Below are 26,414 nucleotides of genomic sequence, written 5' to 3' on the forward strand. Positions count from 1 at the left end.
GAGTGAAACTAATTGGTCAGTGCAGCTGATAAAATGGACAATGAGCATAGAAACGAGGTGGCCAGAATGTTCTTTTTACTTAACCTAATATATATAAAGTCATCCAGCACTGTTGATTGTGTCATGAGCTAAACCACAAAAAGTAAAAAAAAAAAAAAATAATAATAATAATAAGAAGAAGAAGAAACCACTGTAACAGGAAGCAAAAATGAAGGAAAAAAAATAAATATTTGCTGTTTTTCAAAATTGCTATCATTGAAGTCCTCTGCACATTTCCTTACATCACCCATTACGTCACGCTCAGTCAACCTGAAATTTTAAAACGGCAAGTTTACACTTTTAAGTTAATATGACTGTAAAAAGAGAAAATCTGGTCCACTTTAAACCAACAGAGATTTCAGGCTCTCACGTCCGCATTTCCACCCTGGCACTCTCTCACACATATGCGCTTACTTGCCCACTCGCTCGGGCACCCCTGGCATGTGGCTCTCTGCAGGAGCCAGGGCTTAAAACTTCGATAATCATAAACACCGTCGATTTTATTGCAGCGTCGAGACGAGAAAAGGACTGCCCTGACCACCTCACAGTAAATCTAGTAAAACACTCGAGATTTTATTCTGAATTTGGAAATTTGTCTGCGACAGTGAAATCGCTTGAAACGTCGTTTGGCGTACGGCTGGCATGAAACAACTCACGAACTAATGAACGAGCCCGTCCTGGGTTGAAGCGAGTGCCGTGCAGATCCAGGAGCAGAGTTGGTTTAGAGTATCTTCTTCCATATCAGTATCCAGAGCAGCGCATGAGCTGCACCGTATGCCCTGCCGTGCTGGGAACCTCACTGGTAACATGTGGCTTTTAAAGACATGAAACATTTATCTCCGTTTCTCCGATTCGAGCAGCAGCTCACTTCAGACTGAGTGAGCGAATGTGGGACAGCCAGCTGTTCTCCTCACACCTTCACTAATCTCTCTGCCTGAGGCGAGAAGGACACAAGCGCACTCACGCACTTAGACACATGGCATACATGCGCTCGCATGCAGTGTTATTGTATTGATTCGCTGAAGCGTCAGCAGGGCACTTACATGGCGTTGCTGGCTGTGGTCGCTGATAAAGCAGTTGTAGAGACAACTCCACATTTGGCACATTTTAAAGTTAATCCCGTGTGCGGCTCGCTCATCTGCCTGCAGGACAGCCAAGAAAATGACAAGACAACAAAAGACGTTGATGCAACACAGCGTACAGTATCCTGTATTGCATGTATTGAGAGTGTTTAAAGAAATGTTTATATTGACATTTATTGAGTAAAAGGGGTGTATTGCCTTAAGGCAACACTGAGTAAATGGAAAGAAATTATATAGAGCGTCACATGAAAAACAGGATTTTCCCTTTTCTAAAAATATGGAATGAAAGTAAGTATGTAATTTGTTGGACTTCAAACAAAAAATTAAAGACAATTAGACTAAAAGACCCAAAGACTGAAATTAATTCATTATATTTGCATATAGCGATGTTTAATTTGTTGCACAAGAATTATTTAACACCAGAGAGAACAGTTAAAAATGACAAAAATATAAAAAGAATCAGTCTCATGACATAAAAATATTTATGACTCACTGATAAATAACTTGGTACTCCAACTGATGAGCATCATATGTTTTGATGGATGTGAAGTCATGATTTTATTTTCTGAGGGTGCGGAAAAGCATGTCATCCACAGGCTGCTCACTAGGAGCTACGATGACCAAGTAAAAGCACTTTCTTTGTTCTTCCCTTCATTAAAGCCCCTTCACTGCCACTGAATATGTACCATGTCGTTGTAAAATGAGGAAAATGGGTTTGTTGCCCTGAAGCAACGCCATGCAATAGAGAATGAAGGGTTTGCCTTATCAGATTATGCAGATCAGCAGACAGGCAGAATAAAGGAGAGCTCAGCATTCAGATGCCAGAGCAATTCTGCAGAGAAAGAGAGAGAGAGAGGGAGATGCCGCGCCTCTCCCAGGGAGAGCGAGCCTCGCTCGTCCTCTCGGTGCCATTAAGCGTGTCTGCAGCCCTTTTCTGAAGATGAAAGCATGTGTATGTCTGAGCGTGAGAGCAGGCGAGATACAGGGAGAGGGAGGGGAGTAAGAGCATATGATGAGGCAACAGAAGGAAGGGGAATTCAGATGAATGTGTGTGTGTGTGTGTGTGTGTTGGAGAAACAGCGCGAGCTGGAAGATGGTGTGTCTATGTGCGATGATGCCACAGCAGGAGGGGTTTCAGATGAAAGTCTGAGTGAGTGTGAGACGATGCGACCGCAGCAGATGCTGTGGGCATCACCCACATTTGGCAGCGCTCCACACTCTTACCCGGCTCGATGCTTCAGCTTCTTGTCCAGGATGCCGTCTCTGGAAACCAGCTTATTGAACACCAGAATGCCAATCACCATGTTAACCTGCACACATTCACAGATAAGTCAGTTAATGGGTGTTAAAAGCTCTGAGGATCGCGTATAAAAGGATTCTGTTACACATCAGTGGTTTGGAAATCAGCAGTTTTAACCGTACATTCGTCACCTAACATAGCATTTTGTTCATAGCTGCTTTTTTAATATTAAAAATTGCCGGTATCATTATATATATACACACACACACACACACACTCTCACACACTCTCACACACACAGGCCACTTTATTAGGTACAATGTTCAGTTGCTTGTTAACACAAACAGCTAATCAGCCAATCACACGGCCGCAGCTCACTGCATTTAGGCGTGTAGAGGTGGTCAAGACAACTTGCTGAAGTGCAGACCGAGCATCAGAACGGGGAAGAAAGGGGATTTAAGGGACTTTGAACGTGGCGTGGTTGTTGGTGCCAGACGGGCTGGTCTGAGTATTTCAGAAACTGCTGATCTACTGGGATTTTCACACACAACCATCTCTAGGGTTTACAGAGAACGGTCCGAAAAAGAGGAAATATCCAGTGAGCGGTCAGTTGTGTGGACGAAAATGCCTTGTTGATGTGAGAGGTCAGAGGAGAATGGGCAGACTGGTTCCAGATGATAGAAAGGCAGCAGGAACTCAAATAACCAACCAGAATCTCTGAGGAACGTTTCCAACACCTTGTTGAAAGAATTAAGGCAGTTCTGAAAGCAAAAGGGGGTCCTAAGGTGTACCTAATAAAGTGGCCGCTGAGTGTATCTGTATTTTTGCCTCACCTCCTCCTACAATGATACGTGACCCTGTGTTTGGTCATTTTATTCATTGTCTTTATTTTTAATAATTACAATCATTTGACATTTTCTGCTCTAATACTACTTTATTTATGAATAAAAATGAAAAAAAAATAATACAATATAAACAGATTATTATTGTTGTTATTACTACTACCATTTTCATACAATGCTTTCCTTTTTAATAAAAAATCCCATATTTTTCTTATTCTTTTCTTCTGTGGTCCAGTTATATTTTTATGGTTTTATTTACCAAAAATGGTCATAATTCACTTTAACATCACCATATTCCAACCTCACTTTTTCTTTTAAAATGAAAAGCATTTAACGCAATTTCTTCCTTTATTTCTGTATTTATCTTTTTAATCTGATCGGCGTCTTTGCTTCATATCATTTTAATTTATCCTCTTTGATTTGAAAAATTCTTGCATCTGTGTTACAGAACTGCAACTATAACATAACTGATCTAGTTCTTAAACTGTCCTGCCTGACTGTTATTATTATTAGTATTGTTAGTTTTATTATTATTATTTTTTACCATGGCTTTCAAACTGATATGTGAATGACCTGATGTGTAAATGTTGTGATTGGCCGCAGTGAAACACACTTTATAATTCAAGGTGAGTGGGCGGGGCTAAACGGCCATAGACAGAATAGGTTGATTACATTGGTCCACTGATTGATTTATTCAGGCTGTTTATATAAACTGTGATTTACTTTGAGCTGCATTATTATGTTTGAAAATTACTGTATATCTAAAGTTATTATGGTGAAGAGCTGGTGATGCAGTTGTGGAACCAAAACACTAGAAACCGCATTTTATTTGATGCTGATGTAGTGATGCTGAATGCCCTTTCACCTCTACAGTGTCCATCCGTCCATCTATCTATCCATCCATCCATCCATCCATCCATCCATCCGGCGTAGGCAGATGTGCAGGGAAGTTTGGTCATCTAAAATTTGCGTTGATTCATTTAATAACGCCACCAAGTCTTACTTTTTAATACCTTTTCTACATAAAACTATCATCACTTCTATATGTTTGTGACTCTGTAGAGACTTCAAATGACTGACTGCACAATTGGAGCACCTTCGTCGTTCACTGCTGTGGCCGTCCCATTACTGGAGTTTAGAAAGTTCCTCTTGACACTGTTCTGTAATATCAGTTATCATTAGACATTGTATTAAAATGAGTGTAACTAAGCACAGGAACCTAAACAGAGTTTAGCCTATCTCAGAATCTGTTAACACTTTTGACAGTGAGCTTAATCCGAAAGGTTTTCAGCTTTAGGAGCGAAATAAATGTAACACCTAGATTATTACACCTTAAATAAACATGGTTATTCAAGTGTTCTTCAGAAAAGACAATAGTTCTATATAGAACTTCAAACAATCACAGATCCATTTGCATGCTTAAATGGTTTTTTTGCATTTTGAAATGGTTCTGTATGGAACTTTTTTTGAAAAGGATTCTATGTAGAACCCAAAAGGGTTCTTCTATTGTTAGAAGCTTGACACCGTAACCCTTTTTGGTGCTGTACAGAACCATATACAACACGTTCTCCGTCAATCTGAAGAACAATTTCACCATTTACAGAAACCAGTATGTTAGTGGTTCTTTGAGTGTTTACAGCACTATATAGAACTACTGTCTTTACTAAAGAACCCATGAAGAACCATCTTTTTAAGACTGTGGTTTGCACTGCAGGTTTGTTCTGGGGAGTTTTGTCGCCTTGATTTTAAAAAGTACCTTCCTCTGGAAAAGCCATTTATAACTCATTTATGGTACAAAATTGAACCTAAAGGATAATATAGTACCTTTACAGTTACATTTACCTTATTTTCTTCCTTGAGGGACAAAAATTGTGCCTGCAGAGACTTTTATTTCAGACAGTGAAGATTCATGTCTTACCAAATATGTAGGTTCTTTTTCCTTTCACTCCACTACATTTCAGAGTCTAATATCCGACTTTTTCCTCCTACATTTTGAGAAATCTGTGGTTCCTTTTGGTTTCTGTGTGTATAAAAACGTCACATGTCAAAACGAAAGAAGCGCAAAGCCAGAGCACCAATCAGGGCCCAGCGGTCACTTTGTTTAGAGCTGGTTTTGACCTGTTGGTCATACCGACCCAGTGCAGCACGCGGTTCAACGTCAGCGCAGCAGCGTAAAACTTTGGGAGAGTCTGTTCAACATAAATGATGAACTAACCTAACTTTGTGTAAATAGAGCTCAATATAGAAATATGTCCACATATGCAGTCGAGACTGACGCGGCTTTTTTCTGAATTTCTACAAACACCATTTCATTTTATAGTAAATGAGTTTGGGCTGGTTTATGTTTATGAACAGACGCCTACAGATCAACATAGTAAAGGAGCTCATCTGTGATCCTGAGTTTAAAGCCAGTTTTTATTCAACTTAAACTTGGAACTAAGTTGTAAATAAATCTGAAACTGAAACTTTGCTTGTGTGTAAAAAGTGATTTCAGAGCCACTCGGTTCTCCCTGATGGAAACTGTTTACCTTCAGTGTTTTGTGCTTCTGATCATTTTAATAGACGTCAGCGTCACTAATTAATGACCTTCTATTAAAAGACTGGTTTACCAAGAGAGACGCTGGAGGACTTTCACCTGAAATGAGTTCATGAAGCCAGTCTGGTTATAAAAATGATAACAGGACATCAGAGCCAGAATTCCTCTTTTAGTACTTTTACTTTATACTTAAGTACATTTGAAGGGAAATACTTTAGTACTTTTACTCCAGTGGAGGTCTAAAGGGAGGAACTTCTACTTTTACTGGAATAATATTTTACCCTGGGTGTCTCGACTTCAGCTCAAGTACATGGTTTGCGTACTTCATCTACTGCTGTGCGCATATAATAATAATAATGTGTAGGAACAAGATCCTAATACGTGGCCTGACATAGTAAGGCATGAGATGAGATAACATGACCACAGGGTCATGCCTTATTAAGCTGTGGTCAACCACATTTTAATGCCTTACAAAGTCGTGGCCATGCATTAGGATCTTGTTCCCATGCATTAATATGGGTAGCCACACATTATTTATCTTTATACTGGATGTCACCAGCAGGGCTCTGTAGTGCTTTAAAATGTTGTGATGGTTCTCACATGAGATCATTCCAACTCCTATTGGAGTGACCGATGCTCCACCATGTTAGAATAATCAGCACGGTGCCTCACTTGATGCTGTTCTCTACTAATTTGTGGGCACTAGATCAAAATCAGATGCTTTATCAAGCCATCGTGTTGGTCTTATTAGCCTCACTTTAAGTTAAATCCATCTGTTTAACATTCACATGCCCAGGACTTTGGGATACTGGCTAAACCGGGCCAACGTGATGTTCTTCCCAGATGTCACTGAACTGTAATTACTGGGTTCATTTGCATCAGGTTTGTTTTTCCTCGTTTAGATAATCACATTCAATGGATACGGCAGGCAGGAACGTCACTGTAAAAACCATAACGTGAACTTACGAGCACGACTGCAGCAGCAGGTCCAACGAAGGCATATAGCAGTCCTCCCTCCAGAGACAGCCAACAGCTGCACACAAAGGAAGCCCGAATATCAGCAAATTCCCATAAAAATTAACATCAAGCATTAAATTAATGGTGCAGTGCCAGCGCAGTCGGTTCTCCGTCAAGTGTCTGGGGGCTCTGAGCCATATGCCACCGTTCTACATGAGAGAGTTTTACAAGAGAATGAAGTCTGACGAGAACTTAAAGCAGTGTTTATACCTCGGGATCCTGCAGGGACCATGGTGAAGTGTGATTGTGGGTAGGCGGCTGGACTGTTCAGAACTTTTTTTTGTTGTTTTTTCTTCACACAGCAGGTAAAAGTGGCCCAAATCCGCTCTTTGTCTTCATATGTGACACAGATGTGTGTCTGAGTGTCAGTGTGAACAGATGAACGCACTGAATCTGACGTGTATCAGACTGATGTCCCATACAGATCACATTTAAAAGATATTGTGAGCAGCCAAAAAAATAAAAAACATTTTGTGAGAAAACCAGATTTGGTAGTTGCTGTGTGAACGCAGACTCACAGTAAAAAGAAGAAAAGTCTTACTATTGGGGCGTCCCGTAGCCTTTGGCTTTCGTGAAGCCCATAGAGATGGCAACCACCAAGGCAGGCAATCCTTAACATAGAGAAAGAGACGCAGATTATTAGGTGATTAGGCATAACACTCAGCAAAGCCTCTGCTGGGTGCAGACATGCAGTCTTACCCTTAGACGTTTGATTACTTTCACTGCTGCAGCGCATTAGAGATTTACATTCTGTAAATACAGCTTCAAGTCTAATTTACGGCTTTCATGTCAAACAATAACAAACATGGCAAAAATGCATAGTAAAGTTTTACTTTACACAATACAAGACTAACAATAACAGTAACTGTCCATAAAATTCACTTTACAATTAAATACCCACTCTTTGACTTATGAATGGACTGAAGACTCGTTCCTTTTCCTTTTTCCTCTTAACTTGGACTTAAAACAGTTATTAGTGAAAGTGTTTAGCTGGCATTAAAATATTTCTTTTTATTCATTCTCTGATGTTGGAGGCCTGGGGTTGAAGGGGACAGCCTTTGGTCCAGACGTGTCCGTCATTATTTTGTTTGTGAAACATTTTCTAATTACTGTTGCTTCCTAAAATCTTAATAATTTGAATTAAAGTGCTGTGCAAAAGTCAAACCGCCCTTCCTTTGTTAACTTTACAGTCAAAACAGCCGGTAAATACAAGTTATTCTTTTTCATAGTGAGGAAAAAAGCAGAAAACACATATTTAACAGAAAATCACACAGAAGCCTCAAGTGTGTCTCTGCCTTTATTCCAGCCTCCAGTCTTTTCAGGAGCCTCACTTTCAGCTCCTCAAAGAACCCGCAGACAGGCCTCCAAAGCTCAGGCTGAGAAGCTGGTTGATCATTTTCTGAAATAAACCCATTCAGTGGTGTTGTAGTCTGGACTCTGGGGCGGTCAGTCCATCGTCCAGCTTCTTTGTTTGATGTGTCCGTCTCCTTTTCTCAGTGAGGTTCTTCTTGATCAGCTACACGTCCTTTCAGACCCACAGCGCTGAGTGGTCTTCTCACAGTGGAAGGACGGGCAGAAACACCTGTGGATGTTTTCAGGTCTGAAGCAGCTTGATTTTCTGATGGGGGCAGTTTTGGGGTCTTCCAGGTGGTTGTTAGGAATCCCACCATCTCTTTTTTATAATTTTATAATATTCCTTTGAACTCCAGGTTTGGAAACTTCAGATTTTTCCCTTTGACTTTCTCCTTATGCAGGTGGATAATCTTATTTAATCTCCCATGAAAATTGAATAACTTGTGCCTAATGCCTTTTTTGTGTGGAAATTAAATTGGTGAAGTGGTCTCTGACTTTTGCACAGTGCTGTGTGTCTGTATTAGGTCTGCATGTGCACATAAAGCCCTTCCAGGCTCTGGCGTATTAAAGCATGAGTGCAGAAGACAATTAAGCTCGCTGCTTCAATGGAGGGAAAAAGACAATGGCGGATCGCTTACGGAGGAGCATTAAATATGACTGTTGAGCGACGAGCAACATGGGAATTTCTCTCTGACTCTCTGTCCCGTCTAGTTTCAGGGTGGATTGCCACTATGAAAGGCTTCATTCTGCCGTCACCGTGCCCTGAATATTAACACTTTCCCTCTCGCGCAGAATTTATCGATGCAATCAGTTAGCTTGGAGGAACCGGACAGAATCCCAGTGGTCATCCTCCCCTGTCCACCATCTCCCCTAGGACTCCTAATGCAGCCAGGGCCCTCCAAACGCTCTCCATGGCATTAATCACCCCTCGTCCAGCAGCAAACCACCGTCCAAACCCAGCTGCATTTACTACAAAGGTCACTTTCATTATCTGGACAGGTAGAGGACGGGGTAAAAAAAGAAAGAGTAGTCATTCCTAATCAGAACAGCCGTAAAGAAATGCCTAATTTATTCAAATATTAACTACACTGTTGAAAATAAAGGTGGAAAAAAGGGTTCTTTGGAGTGATGCTACAGAAGAACCAGCTTTGGTTCCCTAAAGAATGATGTTCATTAGTCTGTATGAGTGTGAGCCTTTTAACATTTTTAAAAACCTGCTTCACGTAACGTGAACTTTTCATTCCAAGTAAAGGGAAATTCCATCGTTTTCTCATAGATTTGCCACAATTCAGTCACTGACAGTCATTCAGGGTGGTTTGATTCGTGCATGGTAGATTTACCCATTTCTAGTGATATCAACTAAGGGCTGTGAAAATGGGTTAAATCCCATTTTACTTACCATCCAAAACCACCAGGGAACCTACACTTGTCTTCTCAGTTTATGTGGACTGTTGATGGAAAATAGTGGAAAATCTGAAATAATGTTTTTTTTTTAGGACTATTTCGCCTCACAACACCATGAATAAAGAAATTTCAGAAAATATGTTTAGGCCAAAAACTGTCATAAAACAGCGTCTCAGTCATCAGGCAGCGAATTCATAACCATTTTATGTAATAATTTTCTGTGAGGGGGGTTTGGTGTGAATCGGTTCAGATGTCTTTACAGTGGTGGTGATGGGAACCAGCGGTCGCCATGACTACCACACAGATATAGACACTTTATTTGCCATCCAGAACCACCAGAGAACCCACACGAGTCTTCTGAGCTTCATCTGAAATGTTGATGATGGTAAAGTAATGGAAAATGTTTTCTGTGGGGACTATTTTGCCTTGTAGCACAACGCAAAACCTCAAAGTTGTCATAAAACAGCGTCCCAGTCATCAGGCAGTGAATTCATAACCATTTCATGTATTAATTTTCTGTGAGGGGGCTTTTAGAGGGGGATGTCTGGTTCCTATCACCACCACTGTGAACAGTTCTGACTTTCTAGAACGGAGCGTTTCACACCAAACCGCTCTGAATGACTGTTTACCATCTTAAAGATTCGGTTTTGTGGGACCATTGAAAGTTTGTCCTAGAACTGTACATCCAAGCCAAGAACCATTTACAAACCCTCATTTTTAAGAGTGTGGATGCGGGTGTGCCAGTGACGTAGGGAGAAAGAATTTTTTGTTTATCTGGTTATGACTGTAAAACAGTAGTAGATTCAATTTCCAATCATGCTGTGTTCTGATGTCTCGCAATGACAGAATGCAGTCATCACACTACTTATCCCAGCGTTTACGGCTTCATGATGATATAAAACAGCAGCGAGACCGTGTACACATCAGATAGAAGCCTGGATTCACGAAAGCCGAACCACAACAGCGCCCTTCACGACAGAACATGCGCCCACTCGACTCCGCAACTTGGTCATTTACAAAAATGAAGAAAACACCACATCAAATTTTAAAAACCTAAATATAATTTAACATAACATAAGTAAAGCAGTCTTTACTGTAACTGCAGACAGTGGGGTTGAAGGGTAAACTACCCAGCCTGCAATGCATGCTTGGAAACATGGAGAAGTTACAGTAAAAAAACTGAAACGGAAAAATTCTGTTAAAATTGCACAGAGAAATGAGCTGTAAATACAGGGATGGTTTACAGCGTAGATGGGTGAGATTTCATTGTTGAACAAAGGACGGAGTATTTTTACTAGTGAAATATAAGGGCCTTCGAACAGCTGAACGAGCTGATAATATCTCATGGCCAGACTCTTTCGCTGTAACAATAACAGAAAAGCGTTTGTATTTAAGGTCACAGGATCGGTCACCCTGTATTGCTGGATACAGCGCAGGTTTCGCCTGACAGCTGATTGAAATGCACGGCCTGTTATTTCATACTTGGGGCCGGCTTTGAAATGAGAGATGTTGTAACCACGATTTCTCCAAGTTCCTCCGCTTTGCCTCTTCACATTTACTGCTTAGCAACTGTTGTTAAGGAAGTCATATGACGGAGTCGTACAAAAGCAGGAGCAACGAGTTCACTCGGGCGGACGTCGTCTCTAATCCCACGGGCGTTACTGTACATTCGATGCAGAGGGAGGAGCCGTACAAACAGATACAAAAACATTCTGCGTTTCTGCCATTAGATCATATTACATCTCTTACTTCACACAAAACCTTTAACTGAGAAAAATAACCCTAATCCGTAAACCTCCCCGCTGAGGTTCATATGCACTGGACAGAATAGCCTATAGTTTGAACACCTGTCTTCATTTTAAAGCGCTTTATCCATCTTCCCCTTCCTTGCTGTCTCATCTCCCAGCACCAGAACACTGCAGTGATGGAAGCACTGCCGTGTCTGTTGCTAGGTAACCAGAAGAATGAGAACAAGCTCTTTTGTAATCAATTTATTTCTGTTTCGTTCTTCTTTTGCTAAAATTTCCTTCGGGATCAATAATGTATGTATGTATCTATGCATGTATGTATGTATGTATCCATCCATCCATCCATCCATGCGTCGTCTTATTTATAATTCTTTTTTAAGAGCAGGTTGAAATGCTGGGAGACAGAAGGCCCTCCGTCAGGAGTCTGGAGGAGTGCAGGAGCGTAACTGCCCACACTACAGAACATTCCACTCAAATGGCCTTTCCTCCGACTTTATCCTTCTATATGCAAGTGGATTATCTTACATCCGATCTCCCGAAAAACGAACAACATGACGGTATTTAACGGCTTCCTTGACTGGGAATGAAATAAATCAAGGGTGGTCTTTTGCACAGAACTAGTGAAGCACCATAGAGTGTAAATATATTTGCTTTTATTTATTCATAATCCTTTATATTGTTTTTTTTGTGAAGGATAGAGTTTATATTTTTCAGCTTATTTTTACTTTTAGTATTGCATGTTTTGTCTATATAGTAACAAAATATAGGCATAACATTCTGACCGCCTCCTTGTTTCTGCCCTCATTGTCCAGTTTATCAGCTCCACTTACTGTATAGCTGCACTCTGTAGTTCTACAGTTACAGACTGTAGTCCATCTGTTTCTCTGATACTCTGATACCCTGTTCTTCAGTGGTCAGGACCTCCATGGACCCTCACAGAGCAGGTACTATGAGTTGTGGGACATTCTCAGCACTGCAGTAACACTGATGTGGTGGTGGTGTGTTAGTGTGTGTTGTGCTGGTCTGAGTGGATCAGACACAGCAGTGCTGCGGGAGTTTTTAAACACCTCAGTGTTGCTGCTGGACTGAGAACCAAAAACATCCAGCCAACAGCGTCCTGTGGGCAGCGTCCTGTGGGCAGCGTTCTGTGACCACTGATGAAGGACTAGAGGATGACCGACACAGACTGTGCAGCAGCAGATGAGCTGTCGTCTCTGACTTAAGCTCTACAAGGTGGACCGACAAGGTAGGAGTGTCTGGAGTGGACAGTGAGTAGACAGTGTTTAAAAACTCCAGCAGTACCTGCTGTGTCTGATCCACTCAGACCAGCACAACACACACGAACACACCACCACCACGTCAGTGTTACTGCAGTGCTGAGAATGACCCACCACCCAAATAGTACCTGCTCTGTGAGGGTGGATGGGGGTCCTGACCACTGAAGAACAGGGTAACAGAGTATCAGAGAAACAGATGGACTACAGTCTGTAACTGTAGAACTACAGAGTGCAGCTATACAGTAAGTGGAGCTGATAAACTGGACAATCCCTGATTGGTGTACACATCACAGCGAACTTGATGTCACTGTATAAATTAAAAGTCATAAAGCCTCTTCACTACAGTCAAGAGAATCACTATCACAGCAGCAGGTCCAGTCATTCTCTGATGGAGAGAACTGAGAAGTGGGACGCATTAGATGCAGGCCATCCAAATACTCCCCAGGGACTACCAACAGCTCCTCAAGGCCACAGAGAGAAAATAGCACTCACCCCATCCCAGACAGAGGAAGCGCTTGCGGATGAGCCTGGTCCGCACCTTCCCTGTCACGGCCATGTAGGACTGCCAAGCCTCAGTCAGGACCCAGCAGAACGAAGCCAGGAAGAAAAAGTGCAGAAAAGCTGTCGTCATCGTGCAGACGCCCTGTCGATACCAAAGAGAGAGAGAGATGTTAAATTTCTGCCAGGGGCACAGGAGATTAGTCCTTGGCACCCAAACTTAGCCTCGACTGCAAAACTCAAAAGAGAGCTTGTGCAGTCAAGGCAATAAGCGCGTTGACCATGGGGCCAGGACACTGACCTACCACCACCTTCCATTGTGGGGCAAGTTGGCAACATTTTCTGTCTGTTCTCACCTTGAGGATGCAAAGCACAACTGACGAACTACCAGATGATAGAAAAGAAACTGCCGCGAGGGAAAGGCACCTTTAAAATGGGGTAAAACTACATTTCTGCCCATTTCAGTGTGCGAGGTGTAAACAGAGATTCAGATTCAGAGGGTTTGGTGTGAATCGGTTCAGATGTCTTTACAGTGGTGGTGATGGGAACCAGCGGTCGCCATGACTACAACACAGATATAGACACTTTATTTGCCATCCAGAACCACCAGAGAACCCACACGAGTCTTCTGAGCTTCATATGAAATGTTGATGATGGTAAAGTAATGGAAAATGTTTTCTGTGGGGACTATTTTGCCTTGTAGCACAACGCAAAACCTCAAAGCTGTCATAAAACAGCGTCCCAGTCATCAGGCAGTGAATTCATAACCATTTCATGTATTAATTTTCTGTGAGGGGGCTTTTAGAGGGGGATGTCTGGTTCCTATCACCACCACTGTGAACAATTCTGACTTTCTAGAACGGAGCGTTTCACACCAAACCGCTCTGAATGACTGTTTACCATCTTAAAGATTCGGTTTTGTGGGACCATTGAAAGTTTGTCCTAGAACTGTACATCCAAGCCAAGAACCATTTACAAACCCTCATTTTTAAGAGTGTGGATGCGGGTGTGCCAGTGACGTAGGGAGAAAGAATTTTTTGTTTATCTGGTTATGACTGTAAAACAGTAGTAGATTCAATTTCCAATCATGCTGTGTTCTGATGTCTCGCAATGACAGAATGCAGTCATCACACTACTTATCCCAGCGTTTACGGCTTCATGATGATATAAAACAGCAGCGAGACCGTGTACACATCAGATAGAAGCCTGGATTCACGAAAGCCGAACCACAACAGCGCCCTTCACGACAGAACATGCGCCCACTCGACTCCGCAACTTTCACCCAGTCAGATGACATCACTGAGTTAAACTTAATGACTGATGACTTAATGAGTTCAACTTTCTACGCGTCTATTCATCATGAAATGCTCAGACGATGTAAACGGCAGCTGGCATTTTAAACGGAACGAGCTACGAGGTTTTCTGGACAGTGGAATCCGTCACGCTCTGGCCATGGTGAGGCTGCAGCCTTCTAATAAAACCCCTGAAAAGGCCTTGCTTAGTAGCAACCACACATGTATCTACAACTCAAAACACATTAGCTTAGCTCTGGGCTGAGGTATTTGATTGCACCCAGAGGACCACTAGAGCAATAAGGGGGGGTGGGGGGGCTGGAGATCGCGCAAGGGCCTTGAGCTGCTCTTGGATCACTCGACAAGCACATTCATTTGTATGCAAGGGACATCGGCAGGAACCACGTGACTCAAGGGCATGCAGTCTCGGGGCGAGGGAAGGATGGGGACGGCAGACGCAGATGAATAAAGGAAAAGTACTGCTGTCTCACTCCGGCGAGAAAGTTGAGCATTCGGTCAACGCTGTGTACGTCAGTTTATGCATCATTACTCCAGAACTAGCATATCCACAGCGTTATTTGAGGATACACAGATGCCGAACGATAGGCGTACTCTTCTCATTCTTGCAAGCTGAAGCAGCTTCATCCTAACATGAATAATACGCATCACCACTGAAATGTAAAAGGAAAGAGGCGAGCAGCATTTTTGATTTTGTTTGTACATATTTTTTTTCTCTCGTCAAATCCATTACCACTTTTGTCTGGGAAAGTTAACCCGTCTTGAAGGAACACACTGACCAGACATTGAATATGTTCAGAATAATACTGAGTAGAAGCTAAGCCACCGATTAGCTGTGTCCCGATTCAGGGGCTGCATCCGAAGGCCGATTGCGTCACAGTGGCGAGACGTCTGTCCCATTTCGAAAGTTCCTTCAAGTGCAGCTGAGGAGCGTGTCCGTCTTTTCCATGACAACGATAAATCCAACGGACGGATCCTTCCCGAGGTTCACATGGCGACGTCAGCAGAGGAGCGAATGACGGCTGAGGAGACACTTTAAACGTAAGTACTGGGTTTAAACTGAGTCGAGCAGCTAACGATACAGACGTTAAAGCCGACGTGGTCTGAAGATAAACTTGCACTAACGTTTCGTTTTGTTTCAGGGAGCAAAGAGCCGACAGAGAGACGCATCTCCAGCTCTAATAAATGAAACAACAAACAACTAAAATCATAATAACAACATTTTCCATCTTCAAAGGACTTGACAGGAGCGGAGCCGTAACCACCGTACAGCAGACCGTCTCATTTCAATTCAGGCTTTGTGGACCACGTCCTCCGAGGGATGCAGCCCCTGAATTGGGACACGGCTTATGATGGCAATGCAATCAATTCAGTAACCAAAACGTTTGAATCCTTAATCCATCCAACAACTCCGACCACTGTTATGAAACCACACCATTTGTATCAGTCCGAACTTTCGTCTATCAAGCTAATCGCAAGCTGTTCACCAGTAGTGAGCAGCCGCTGGCTGCGTCTTCACCCCAGAACTTTAGCTGCCTTCATTTTCCAAGAATAAAAGAGTGCAGTAAAAGCTGGTGAGCGGTTTCAGAGCCACAGGAAACTAACGCTGCCTTTAGTCCTGCTGGAAATATAATTACAGGATGGGTGCAGATGAGTGGCACCACAGTGACCTAATTATTAGAAGAAAACCAGATTTTTCTGTAAGCCTCGACTTCTCGAGTTGGGAACGTCATTAAAAGCCATGTCGGCTGCTGATGTCTGTACTGTAAGCTACTTATATTCCAGTTACTCAGCAGCCGCACGTGAACACAGCAGGCTGAAGTATTTTTACTCGTCCATGTGTGAAAAGATGAGCACGTCATCACAGGAGAGGGAAGCGTTCCTAACGTTCAATGGATTTTAATCTAATGATATTTTATTCCGTGCAGTTTTGAAGCATTTCTATTGGTCCATTCGTCATGAATTTTTTCGGCTGCTACACCCAAAAAATGCCAAAAAAAATGGAGATGCTTTTTTTTATTTTTAGCAGTAAAGATACAAAATGATTCAGTGCTTCTAAACAGATAAAAAGCATTTCATGCTGTCTTTTATGAAAATGATTTAAAAGGAAAATATAAAGGAAATTAATGAATACAAGTTATGCAATAGTACAAACAAAAAAAACAGCAACAAAGTGAAATATTTGATTATTTAAGACTGTATTGTAGCGTTTCTTTTAAGCAGAATTGTATTCACCACATCACGTATCCGCCAAAGTGTTGGGACAAAAAAGATGGAACGTTGGTTGTTAGTGTTGATGGGCTCTCAATGACACACGAAGTGGTAACATGTTCGCGTCAGGTTTAATTATCACAGCTGTTGTCTTGCGTAATTACATTAAATAATTAACAATTAACTGACCGTTTTCCAGCACTTGGCCTACTGTGTGTTCAATCTGAGGTCCAACAACAAACCGAGGCTTTATTTACTGCTGAAAAGAAAACTTAGAGGAATTTCACCATTTTTGTTTCAGTATATTTACATAAATTTTCTGCTTAATTACATTGATTTATTTTGCATAACCTTTTACAAACCTATTACAAAGCTCAACTATGCTTTATTTATATTATAATGACTTATTTTAAATACAGAGCCAGACAATGCTTGTACAATTTTTGAGTGGCTCATATTTAAACAAAGTCGTTCAGAGTGGTTTTTAGTGGTGATGGGAACCAGATGTCCACCTCTAAAAGCTCCTCACAGAAGGTTATTCACATGAAATGGTTCCGAATTCACTGCCTGATGACTGAGATGCTGTTTTATGACAGTTTTGAGAACCTAAACTCCATTTATGGTGGAGGGATACATAATATGCAGGTGCTGTGAGGCAAAATAGTCTCCAAAGAAAACGCATTATTCCAGATTTTCCATCAACATTCCATATAAACTCAGAAGAGTCGTGTAGGTTCTCTGGTGGTTTTGGATGGTAAATAAAATGTCTATATTTGTAAAGAAATTGAAATCTTGACGATGAAACATTCCACATCAAACCAGTTTAAATGGCTTTGTTGACGTCTGAGTCACTGAATTGTGCAGAAATTGACCAATTCCCCTTCCAGTCATTTGAAGACGACTGCAGCTTCAGTCAAAATCGACAAAAATGTAAAGCAACACACAAAACACTGTCCTGTCGCCGTTTGGTTTCTGAGTTCACACCGAAGCCTCATGCCAAGACTACCTCTACAGCAGCACTGACTAGAGGGCATGGCTCACACCACACTAGGCGTGCCAGCTCCTCAGTGCCATATGGCCTGGTGATAATTACAGATGGCAAAACTATAGAAGCCCATTTTATTTGTTAATCTCTCAAAAGCTTTAAGCAGCATTTACATTACGTGGTCCTTCATCCATTGAATTCTTTCCAAGGAAAAGAAACAACGATGTCCAGTTTTGATGCTTTTCGGATGCCCATGATGAAGCAAAGGCAGCCCTGCACAACACGTCCTGCACACAGTAAGCATTTCAGTGTGACAGATGCTGCCTACAGACGGCCAATTACAGCACAGCCCAAACAACGAAAACACACACACACACACACACAGTCACAGGTATGCACACACACACACACACACACACACTCTCGCTTACTACAGTATGAGCTGTGCAGGCGTCATGTGAAGAGGGGGAGTAGCTGAAGTGAGGCTGCTTGACGTCGCCAGGGATGCTGAGAGGAGCGTTCGCACTGCAGATGTGAGTGTGTGTGAGGGCTCGTTAGACACGGGCGGGGTGTGTGATGGGCTTCTGTGCCGCTACAAAGCTTCGGTCTCTCGGCCCAGCTGCCGGACTGTGAGAGAAGGCTCCCGCGGGAGCGCCTGGCCGAAAACATCTACACCACGCTCTATATATACCGACTGCAGAGACAGACGCGTCTGCAGATGCTGGAGGCGTCACGATCACGACATTTTAGCTGACGATGAACCATCAGATGAATAACAGTGACTGCTGAAGCCACATTTACTGCTGAACAGAGCAGTTAAAGGGTGGTTCCGCCAATTTTTAAAACATTTCTGTGGAAGTAAATGTTTACATTAGTTAAGCGAAGTTTGGTGTGAAATGCTCCATCCTAGAGAAACTTACTGAGCGGTGGTGATGGGAACCAGACATCCGGCTCTACAAGTTACCTCACTGAAACTATTACATAACGATTTGGTTGTTTTATTTACTTTGTTGTTTTATTGAATGCAACGATTCAGTTAAGAGCCTAAAGTGGCTAAATTATCACCTTCATTCTTAATTATATTTACTTCGGCTCTTTCTGCAGTCGTGTGGAGAGCCGAGCAAAGCTGCACTGGTTCTTAAGAGCGAAAATATAAACAAAAACATTAATTCTGCCAGCATTAGAATTAGCGACAGAGCTATAACTCATGTTAAAAGTGCCAATTTAGAACACGTTCTGCTTATTGCAGCATAACATGACGAGAAACGATTGCAGTCAGCTTCAATACTGCGATCAGGCGGCTGTGTAATAATCGAGACAGACCTAGTAAATGCATTGCAATGTGGGCTTTACTATAAAGGCTTATCATCACTTAAAAAGAATAGGGAGCCGTGTTAATGTGGCTAGCAGTGGTGGGGAACAAAGTAGGAAATCCGACTTGTGGGGCCGTTCCAGTTGACTTCCTGGTTTGGAACGCATCTGGCCCAGAGCTTTTTTCTAAAATCCAGAGAGCGCGCTGCCCTTTACAAAGGCAAATTACTGGGAGATGTTGAGCCCACCATGTCTGTATCCATGGCAACAGAGGAACAGAGTTTGGGAGCGTGGTTAAAGTCCAACGCGCCTGACGTAGGAGGAAGTGGGGGTGGTGGAGGCGGCAGAGGGTGCCGGTGGGGGAGGGATGGCGGAAGCTCGCCTAATAGCAGAGATTCAGACTGATGAATATTCGGGGGAGGGAGGGGCCAGACACGCTCATCTGAATAGGGTCGATCATGTTTGTGTGCACATGCAAATGAACCCTGTAACCCACCAAACAACACCACCATGCAAAACAGCAGGACACTGCCTCTAATCCTGGACAGCAGTGCTCTTAAAAAATACCAAGGCTTTGTCATTACCAACTCAGATGTTCCTCTATCAAGCATCTGCGGTTCTCCCAGCACTGAAGAACGTTGTGAAAAAAATAAGAATAGCCTTTCAATCAAGCTAGAATGCTCTGAAGCTGCTCATGTGAAAATACAGCTTTTGCGTCAACGGCTACAAAGGCAGAAACCCAGGCTGCCATAGGAACAGTGTACAATCTTCCTCTGCTTCATCTCAGCAAATCACCGTCCTCTTGAGCTGGAGCATCACATTCGCTTAGCGGAGCCTTCGCTCTCTGCAAGCCCTGAGAACTACAGTCGGCTTACGTTTCACATTCAACAGGCGCTGCTACACCAAACAAACATCCGCCATACGTGACATATTAAATTACTACCTTTATGTATGGGTGGTGAAGTTCTTGTGTCAGAATCCTGTCAAAACATGGCAATGCAATGGCACATCGCACTCAAGTGCTGACATCCATACGCCGTCATAACCACTTAGCGCAGGTCCCCTTCAATCACAGCCCGCATACAAGTATCTTTGCTACCAACCCAATTAAAGAAAAAACATTTGCAACGAGAAACTGACAAACACTAAAAGGTTGTGAAGCTCAAGTCAGTTTCTCATTCAAATTAGGGTGGAACTCATGGGCCTCATGCACCATTTAAGGTGGAACGGGAAAATCCAAACAAGGAGCTGGTGAATGAGAAGCTCTGTAAAAAGTCAAACCTCGAGAGACATTCGACAAGAAACTGCTCTACACATAAATAATATTCCAGCTTGTAAACTGCACTTCAAAAATCCTCTGGAACTACCGTCTCAAACCAGTGTTTGTTCTAGCATCTTACTTCTTGCCATATTGCCCCACTGATCCCTTTCTCTACCACTACACCCCCTTTAACTGCTGCTGCACTCAGCTCTTTAACTTTAGACCCATACTTTGCAGTCTAAACGTTACAGGTATGGCTATGTGTGTGATGGTAGGGATGCATGTTTTATTTTGTTTTCTTTTTTTGGATCGTATTTTACTTATTATGTGTAAATGCTTGCCTGATTTCACAGCAACACCTCCTGAAATTCAGGCGATTTCAAAAATGATCAAGAATATAATTAAGGCGGTAACTTAGCGCTGTGGTTCTTGGGGGTATGTACTTTGCTATAATCCAGCTTGTTCAACAAATGAAGCCTCAAGGAAAAAGCAGAAAAAACAGAGAACCACCGGCTCGTGATCAAACAGAAGCCAGGCTTTCCACCAGAACGAGCTGAAGCCTCTACTTGTTTTGCTGTTGTTATTCAGTTAGTATTTTAACACGGATGTACAAGAACTCTTGGTGCCGTACAGCTGGTGTAGCATCACTTGAGAAGGCTCTTATGTGCTTTTGTGCTCGGCCCTCAGAACTTGAGTGAACTAGAACAGCGTCGTACTTTACATAACGCCACCAGACAGTTTGTCAAAACAAACACGTGAAACCTCTGAACTTCTCACTTTTCATGTATAAAGCTGGCCCTGAGATTTTGTTCGAGACTGCAGCCCAAGTCCTCCTAAAACGTCATGAACGTTCTCGCTTGTCATCTCACCGGAGAACGCCCTCCATTAGCCTGTCATCTCTTATTCATGATCCAGCTCCTGCACTATAACATGAGACGGAGTCCTAAACATGAGTCTCACCCAGGGCTGAGTCGTAGGCGGGACCACGGTGGACCTGCGAGGGGTAGATGTGCCTCAATCACATGAGGAACGCTGACCTCATCAGGGTGGGTGATGCATCACGAGCCTCCAGATTCTTCATGGGAAGCTGCATAATTGAATTGGGGAAGGCTTTTTCCTAGCTTAACCTACGAGGCTGACTCAGAGAAAGACAGCTCCATCTGATTAGCATAGTCTTTGATTTAAGAGTGCGCTCGCAGAGCCTCCACTGAGCCCCAGTGTTTTTTAAAGCTGCTTAATTAATGCCTTTTTATGAAGAAGAAAGAGGATCACCTATGAAGTGGAAGCTAGTGTTTAATATAAAACTCAAGGGCCTAAACTTAAATCCAGTCAGTACATTTTCTCACTTGCAACAGGTTTTGCCTTATTTTGAATTAAACATTGGCCAGCTGGGGTCAAGGCAAAATGTCCATTAAAAATAAAATGGATCAGCTGGCCCACGGATTTGTTGGGATTTTTAATATGGCCATTTTCGTGGTTGAGTTCGACACCCCTGGTCTACTTCAAGCAGACCAGCAGTGTATTTTGGTCCAACATCATTCAGAGATTTATATAAATGGTAAAACTTAATAATGCACCAGTAACAAACTATTAGATGATGACGAAGCAGCTCTTTTAGGGGCTTGTCATTATGAAGTGTTGGCTTAACACCTGCCGTGGACTATCTAACTAAAGTGATAGTTTTTACTCCTATTTTCTTTTTGTTATTGCAATATTTGTCACGATATTTGTCACAAAATTAGTCACAGTATGTCCTTTGTCCAGCCCCAGTTCTGGAGATATCCCTCGGTTCAGTGAGTAATGTTTATTAATATTAATGTTCTTCTGTAATGCAAGACTTTTTAACTCACTGATAGAACTCAGTGGGTCTTCAGTGCCTCCCTCGTGTCCTGAGCTGCCGCAAAGCCAACAGCTTCTCTAACCTTGTTTAAGCAGACAGGAACCTATTTAGACTTCGCTGTTTCCCCTCATGAACACTTCCAAACAAATAAACAGGGTTTTCAAAAACAGAAGCACCAGTTGCGGTTGCTGCAGCAGGTGTTGGAGGCCTGGGGGAGGATGTGCGATAACACTTTCCAATTTACTGAAATGCCACTGTACTTTTTAATTAATTAATTACTTTTTTAAAGCCACTATCCCTGATGAAATTTGCGTCTGATTTTTTGGAGCAGGCCAAATGAGAAAACGCTCCAATTTCGGTTCATATTGTAGCTCACCTGGGGTGTTCCAGGGAGCACCTTTCAGATTAGCATCCTGTTAAATATTCAAAACCAACCATTCAAAGCTAATCTACTTACTTCCGTTCCACTCGGATGTCGTCCTACAATATCCCAGTTTAACAAGCATTTATTCACACCTTGTCAAGATTATTCTAAGACGCATTTGGGTTCTCCAATTAACGTAACGTATAGCCTCAGAACGTGCGCTTCGTCTGGAGCGTCGTCGTCACTATTTTGACACCAGTCTCTTTGCCCCATTAATATTCATGCCAAATGTGGTGCTGCTCCATTAAGATATGAACGTTTTCTTCTCTTCGCAAGACAAGTGAACAGGGCCTAAAGCGAAACACTTACAGCCACAAATAATTAATAACGAGTACCTATACCGATCCCCCGCTCCAAAACAAAGAGAGGGCACCACAAAACAAAGAAACAGAGGAGTCTGTTCACAAGGGCAGAGCCGAGGAGAGAAGGGAAGGAGTGTTCCTCTGAGGCTGGGGTATAATGTGTTATTAGAAAGCTGTTGCAGACTGGAGGAGTTCTGAGAACAGAGTTTCTGAGCAGCGTATTTTAAGTATTAATGGTGTTTTTTCCAGCTCACCCAAAAGCGACTGATTTGCTCTTTCCGCTGGAAGCTGAGCAGATATTGTCCTGGTTTCAAAAGCCTGGTGTTCCTGCGGAGAAATAAATAAAGTACCTCTCGGTTAAAAGAGCCCGCAAAATAACAGAAAACCTGAGCCGGAGTGCCAGACGCTTGGATTAATACGTAGAGCGCTAATGATGGATAGGCCCCTGCAGACGAGGGGATTTGTCTCGGCAAATATGGATGTTTGGTGCTTCTGAAGCCATTTTTCAATCCTTCATCAACATGTTGTGCCCCCAAGCCTGGTAACGTGGACTGCATCAAGATGTAGGCTGCGAATTTGGCCTCTTCCACTTCCGTTATGTTGTCAATCTGAAAATCAGCCCACAGAGCTCCAATAACTCCAGCCACAACGGCGATCTTTCACAGCAACCACTGCTAGGTCGGACAGACCAGTGGTTGAACAGAGACCATAGCGCAGTTCAGTTGTCAAAAATATGTAAATTATTCAAAACTGGACCACAGTGTTTGTTTATAGTCACTACATTGTGTTAAGTTTACATTTCTCTGGACAAAACTGGACAGATTGGGAAGATACACTAGTTAGCCACCATGCTAATGGTAGCTTCTGCTTATACTGTGAAAAACCACATCTGTCCTAAAGCTGAGCTTTCATGTGTATTTCATACCAACAAATTCAGTTGTTTTGTTGGATAATCAAGCTACTGTTGGCAAATCTGTAAATGTTTCCAACCAACCTGCCCACACTTTCAGGTATAGAACCACCAACACTCAAAAAAAACATTTGCAAGAGGTTCTTTGCATTCTTAAACGTTCTTCAGACTAATGGAGAACGTGCTACAGATGCTGCTATATAGCACCAAAAAGGGTTCTGCTGTGATTACGATGCGAGCTTGTAACACAAGCAGAACCTATACCATATACAACACATTGTCCATTAATTTGAAGAAACCTTTTCAATGCAGAGAACCCTTTTGCATGGTTCTTTGAGTGTTCATGGTTCTATATCCATTTTCTTAAGTAAAGCATATCAGAAGAACCATGTTTAAGCGTGTGGTTTTGGACAGGCCAGGTCTAGCTGGTTAGCACACCAACTTGCTGCAACACGGTACGTGGACGTCTTTGACATAACGTCAGAACTGTTTTCTTCACCTTCTGCTGATGATGTGTGTCAATTTTGGTATGTTACTAAAAAAAACTTCCAGATTTTCTGTACAGTAAGACAGAGTGGAGCGCGATTAGTTAGGTGAGAAAGGACAGAATTCCTCCCCCAACAAAACGCTTCACAGCTTCCCAACGCAAATGGGAATAAAAACACAGAGGCTTCAAATCTCTGAAGTTCCAAAACAAACCCAAACACTCACCACTTTAACGGCAGGGATGTTAAACAGGAGCAAAGCTGTACAGCAGCCTCAGTTGGAGGTGAGCTCGTTTTAGTCGAGGCGAGGGAGGGCACACTGTGAAGACCCTAAGCGTCTGCTGAAATTAAGTGGTTGAGCACACTGGGTTTAAAATATTTAGGTTAGATAACATGATCTAAGTGGCGAGGATTTGAGGTTTGCCTTTGAGAGTGGACTTCGCTGGGGGGCAGATGATGCCTTGCCTGTCAGTTAACTCCTCATAGGAATGCACCAAAGCATCTAAAGGGGGCACTCAGTGGTGCAGATCTTCAAATGGTTCTATATGACTGTAAAGAATTCATATAGACAGTTTCTGATTGGTTAAGCTGCTTCAGAAGCGGTTATAAAATACTCGATAAATGCCTCTCTAGGACCACCTCACACCAACTGAATTCAGTATTAATGCACTAAAAAGTTTGAGCCTCATTCTCCAGTATCTTCTTAAGTCTGTTCTTAAGTGTGTTCTTGATAAAGGTCCTAAGAATAAGTCTCATGACGTGTTCATAAAGCGCTGAACTGTTACAAACCCCAAATAAGAGAAAGCTGGCGAGTGTCAGCTGCTCACATGGACTGATGGATGATGTAAAAACTTTTTTTCCCCAATTCTGTCGTATCCAATTCCACCCACTAGTTCCTAGTTCTGACTCCCCCAATCACATGATTCCATGAGTACTAGGACGGTATAGGCGAACACAAGCTTCCTTCAGGATCTGTGAAGCTCTACAGCAACTGTCGCTATTGCAAATATTCCAGTGATGGTGGTGAGTAATGAGGAGACGGAGCTGAACGTTGTATGTTTATTAGAAGGAACAACGGTTAGCGCGCTGGGCTAAAGCGTTTGGGAAATGGAGACTGAAACTGAGGAGCGGTGACGCTCTAATAAACAGCAGAGGGCGCTCTCACAGCATTCACTACTTACAGTTCATCACTTTAGTTCTGTTTGGCCTTTTTTGCATCAGTAACAGTAGCTAACGTTGGCTGTCTGACTAACTAACTTGATTGTGTGTTTACGTTTCAGCTGTGCGGGTATGGTTGACTGCCAGGTAACAGACACAATCGAGTAAGTTAAGATTTCCTAACTTGAGATAAGATGCTGTAAGATACGATTCTTAAATTAAGATCAGTTTTGTTTCTGTAATGCGAATTTGTGAAAAATCTTCTCGACCTCTCAGATCTTAAGACAAAATGATGGGCATCATGCTAAGTGATGTATCGCCCAGAGAGGACAACGGATGGCGGTGCCATCACTGGGGATTGAACTCACGACCTCCTGATGACAGGGAAAACACTTAGATGGTTGCTTAGACGGTGGCAGTTGAACCTGGTTTTGTTTACACAGAGAACGTTTTCAACTAAAAGACAGCTAAAAGTGTGCTAACAGGCTAAGCTGCTCCTCCATCAGTGCTCAGTTTTGAATGGAAGTATTTATTATATGATTCACTGTAAATACGCCACATAAATGAAAATGTTACCCAAACGTCCTGCACACATCAAATGTCGGTATTTTTAGTAGAATTAAACCCAATGTGGTAAAGACCAAATCTGTGGCACCATTATCTTGATGCCAGCACAACACAGGAAAGCGTATTGAGACACAACTGCAAATGTAAAACACTTAAAACCAAAAAAGTCGTACAGTCGTCCTTAACATTCAACTATTGTGTATAAAAGTCCCTGTGGTCATTCGCTAAAACGAATCGAATGGCCGAGGTTTGAAATTTGCACCCTCAATAGGCACGAAACCCTATTTTTGAAACGTATAATGCAAGAAAAACGAGAAACAGTTCTTTCCATATGCAACCCTGCTTGTTCTTGGATTGGAATCAGCCCTCTTAACAAATCGCAGTTTGAGTCCAAACTTCGTTCCTCCTGCTTCTGGTCCTGTTCCATGGCTGTGAGCACTTGATCTAGCCGTCCATGAATGTTTCACTTGATCATGCGCCCAGTCCATGCCGATGTAAAGTGTTTCATGGAATTTAAGAAAGAGGCACTTTTCCATTTAACTGTATCCCTCAGCTCTAACAGAGATCCAGCAGGATGCCAAATTGACGAGAGCTCCCATAAGCCGGTTTGGGCT

The 26,414-nt window shown here is 42.5% G+C and overlaps 1 protein-coding gene across 5 annotated transcripts in view; it reads right to left on the minus strand.

Moving 5' to 3' along the window:
• adgrb3 (adhesion G protein-coupled receptor B3) overlaps positions 1–26,414 on the minus strand; it is a 324,116-nt gene that overhangs the window by 21,942 nt on the left and 275,760 nt on the right. For all 5 annotated transcript variants that reach the window (XM_037532639.1, XM_037532638.1, XM_017700932.2 and 2 more), the window contains 5 exons: positions 13,031–13,181; positions 7,298–7,367; positions 6,706–6,772; positions 2,346–2,431; positions 1,083–1,181 (listed from right to left, as the gene is read on the minus strand). In XM_037532639.1, coding sequence (XP_037388536.1) covers positions 1,083–1,181; positions 2,346–2,431; positions 6,706–6,772; positions 7,298–7,367; positions 13,031–13,181 — 473 coding nt within the window. The remainder of the gene's footprint in view (positions 1–1,082; positions 1,182–2,345; positions 2,432–6,705; positions 6,773–7,297; positions 7,368–13,030; positions 13,182–26,414) is intronic.

This window comes from Pygocentrus nattereri, chromosome 22 (genome assembly GCF_015220715.1).
Source record: "Pygocentrus nattereri isolate fPygNat1 chromosome 22, fPygNat1.pri, whole genome shotgun sequence".
Lineage (NCBI taxonomy): Eukaryota > Metazoa > Chordata > Actinopteri > Characiformes > Serrasalmidae > Pygocentrus > Pygocentrus nattereri.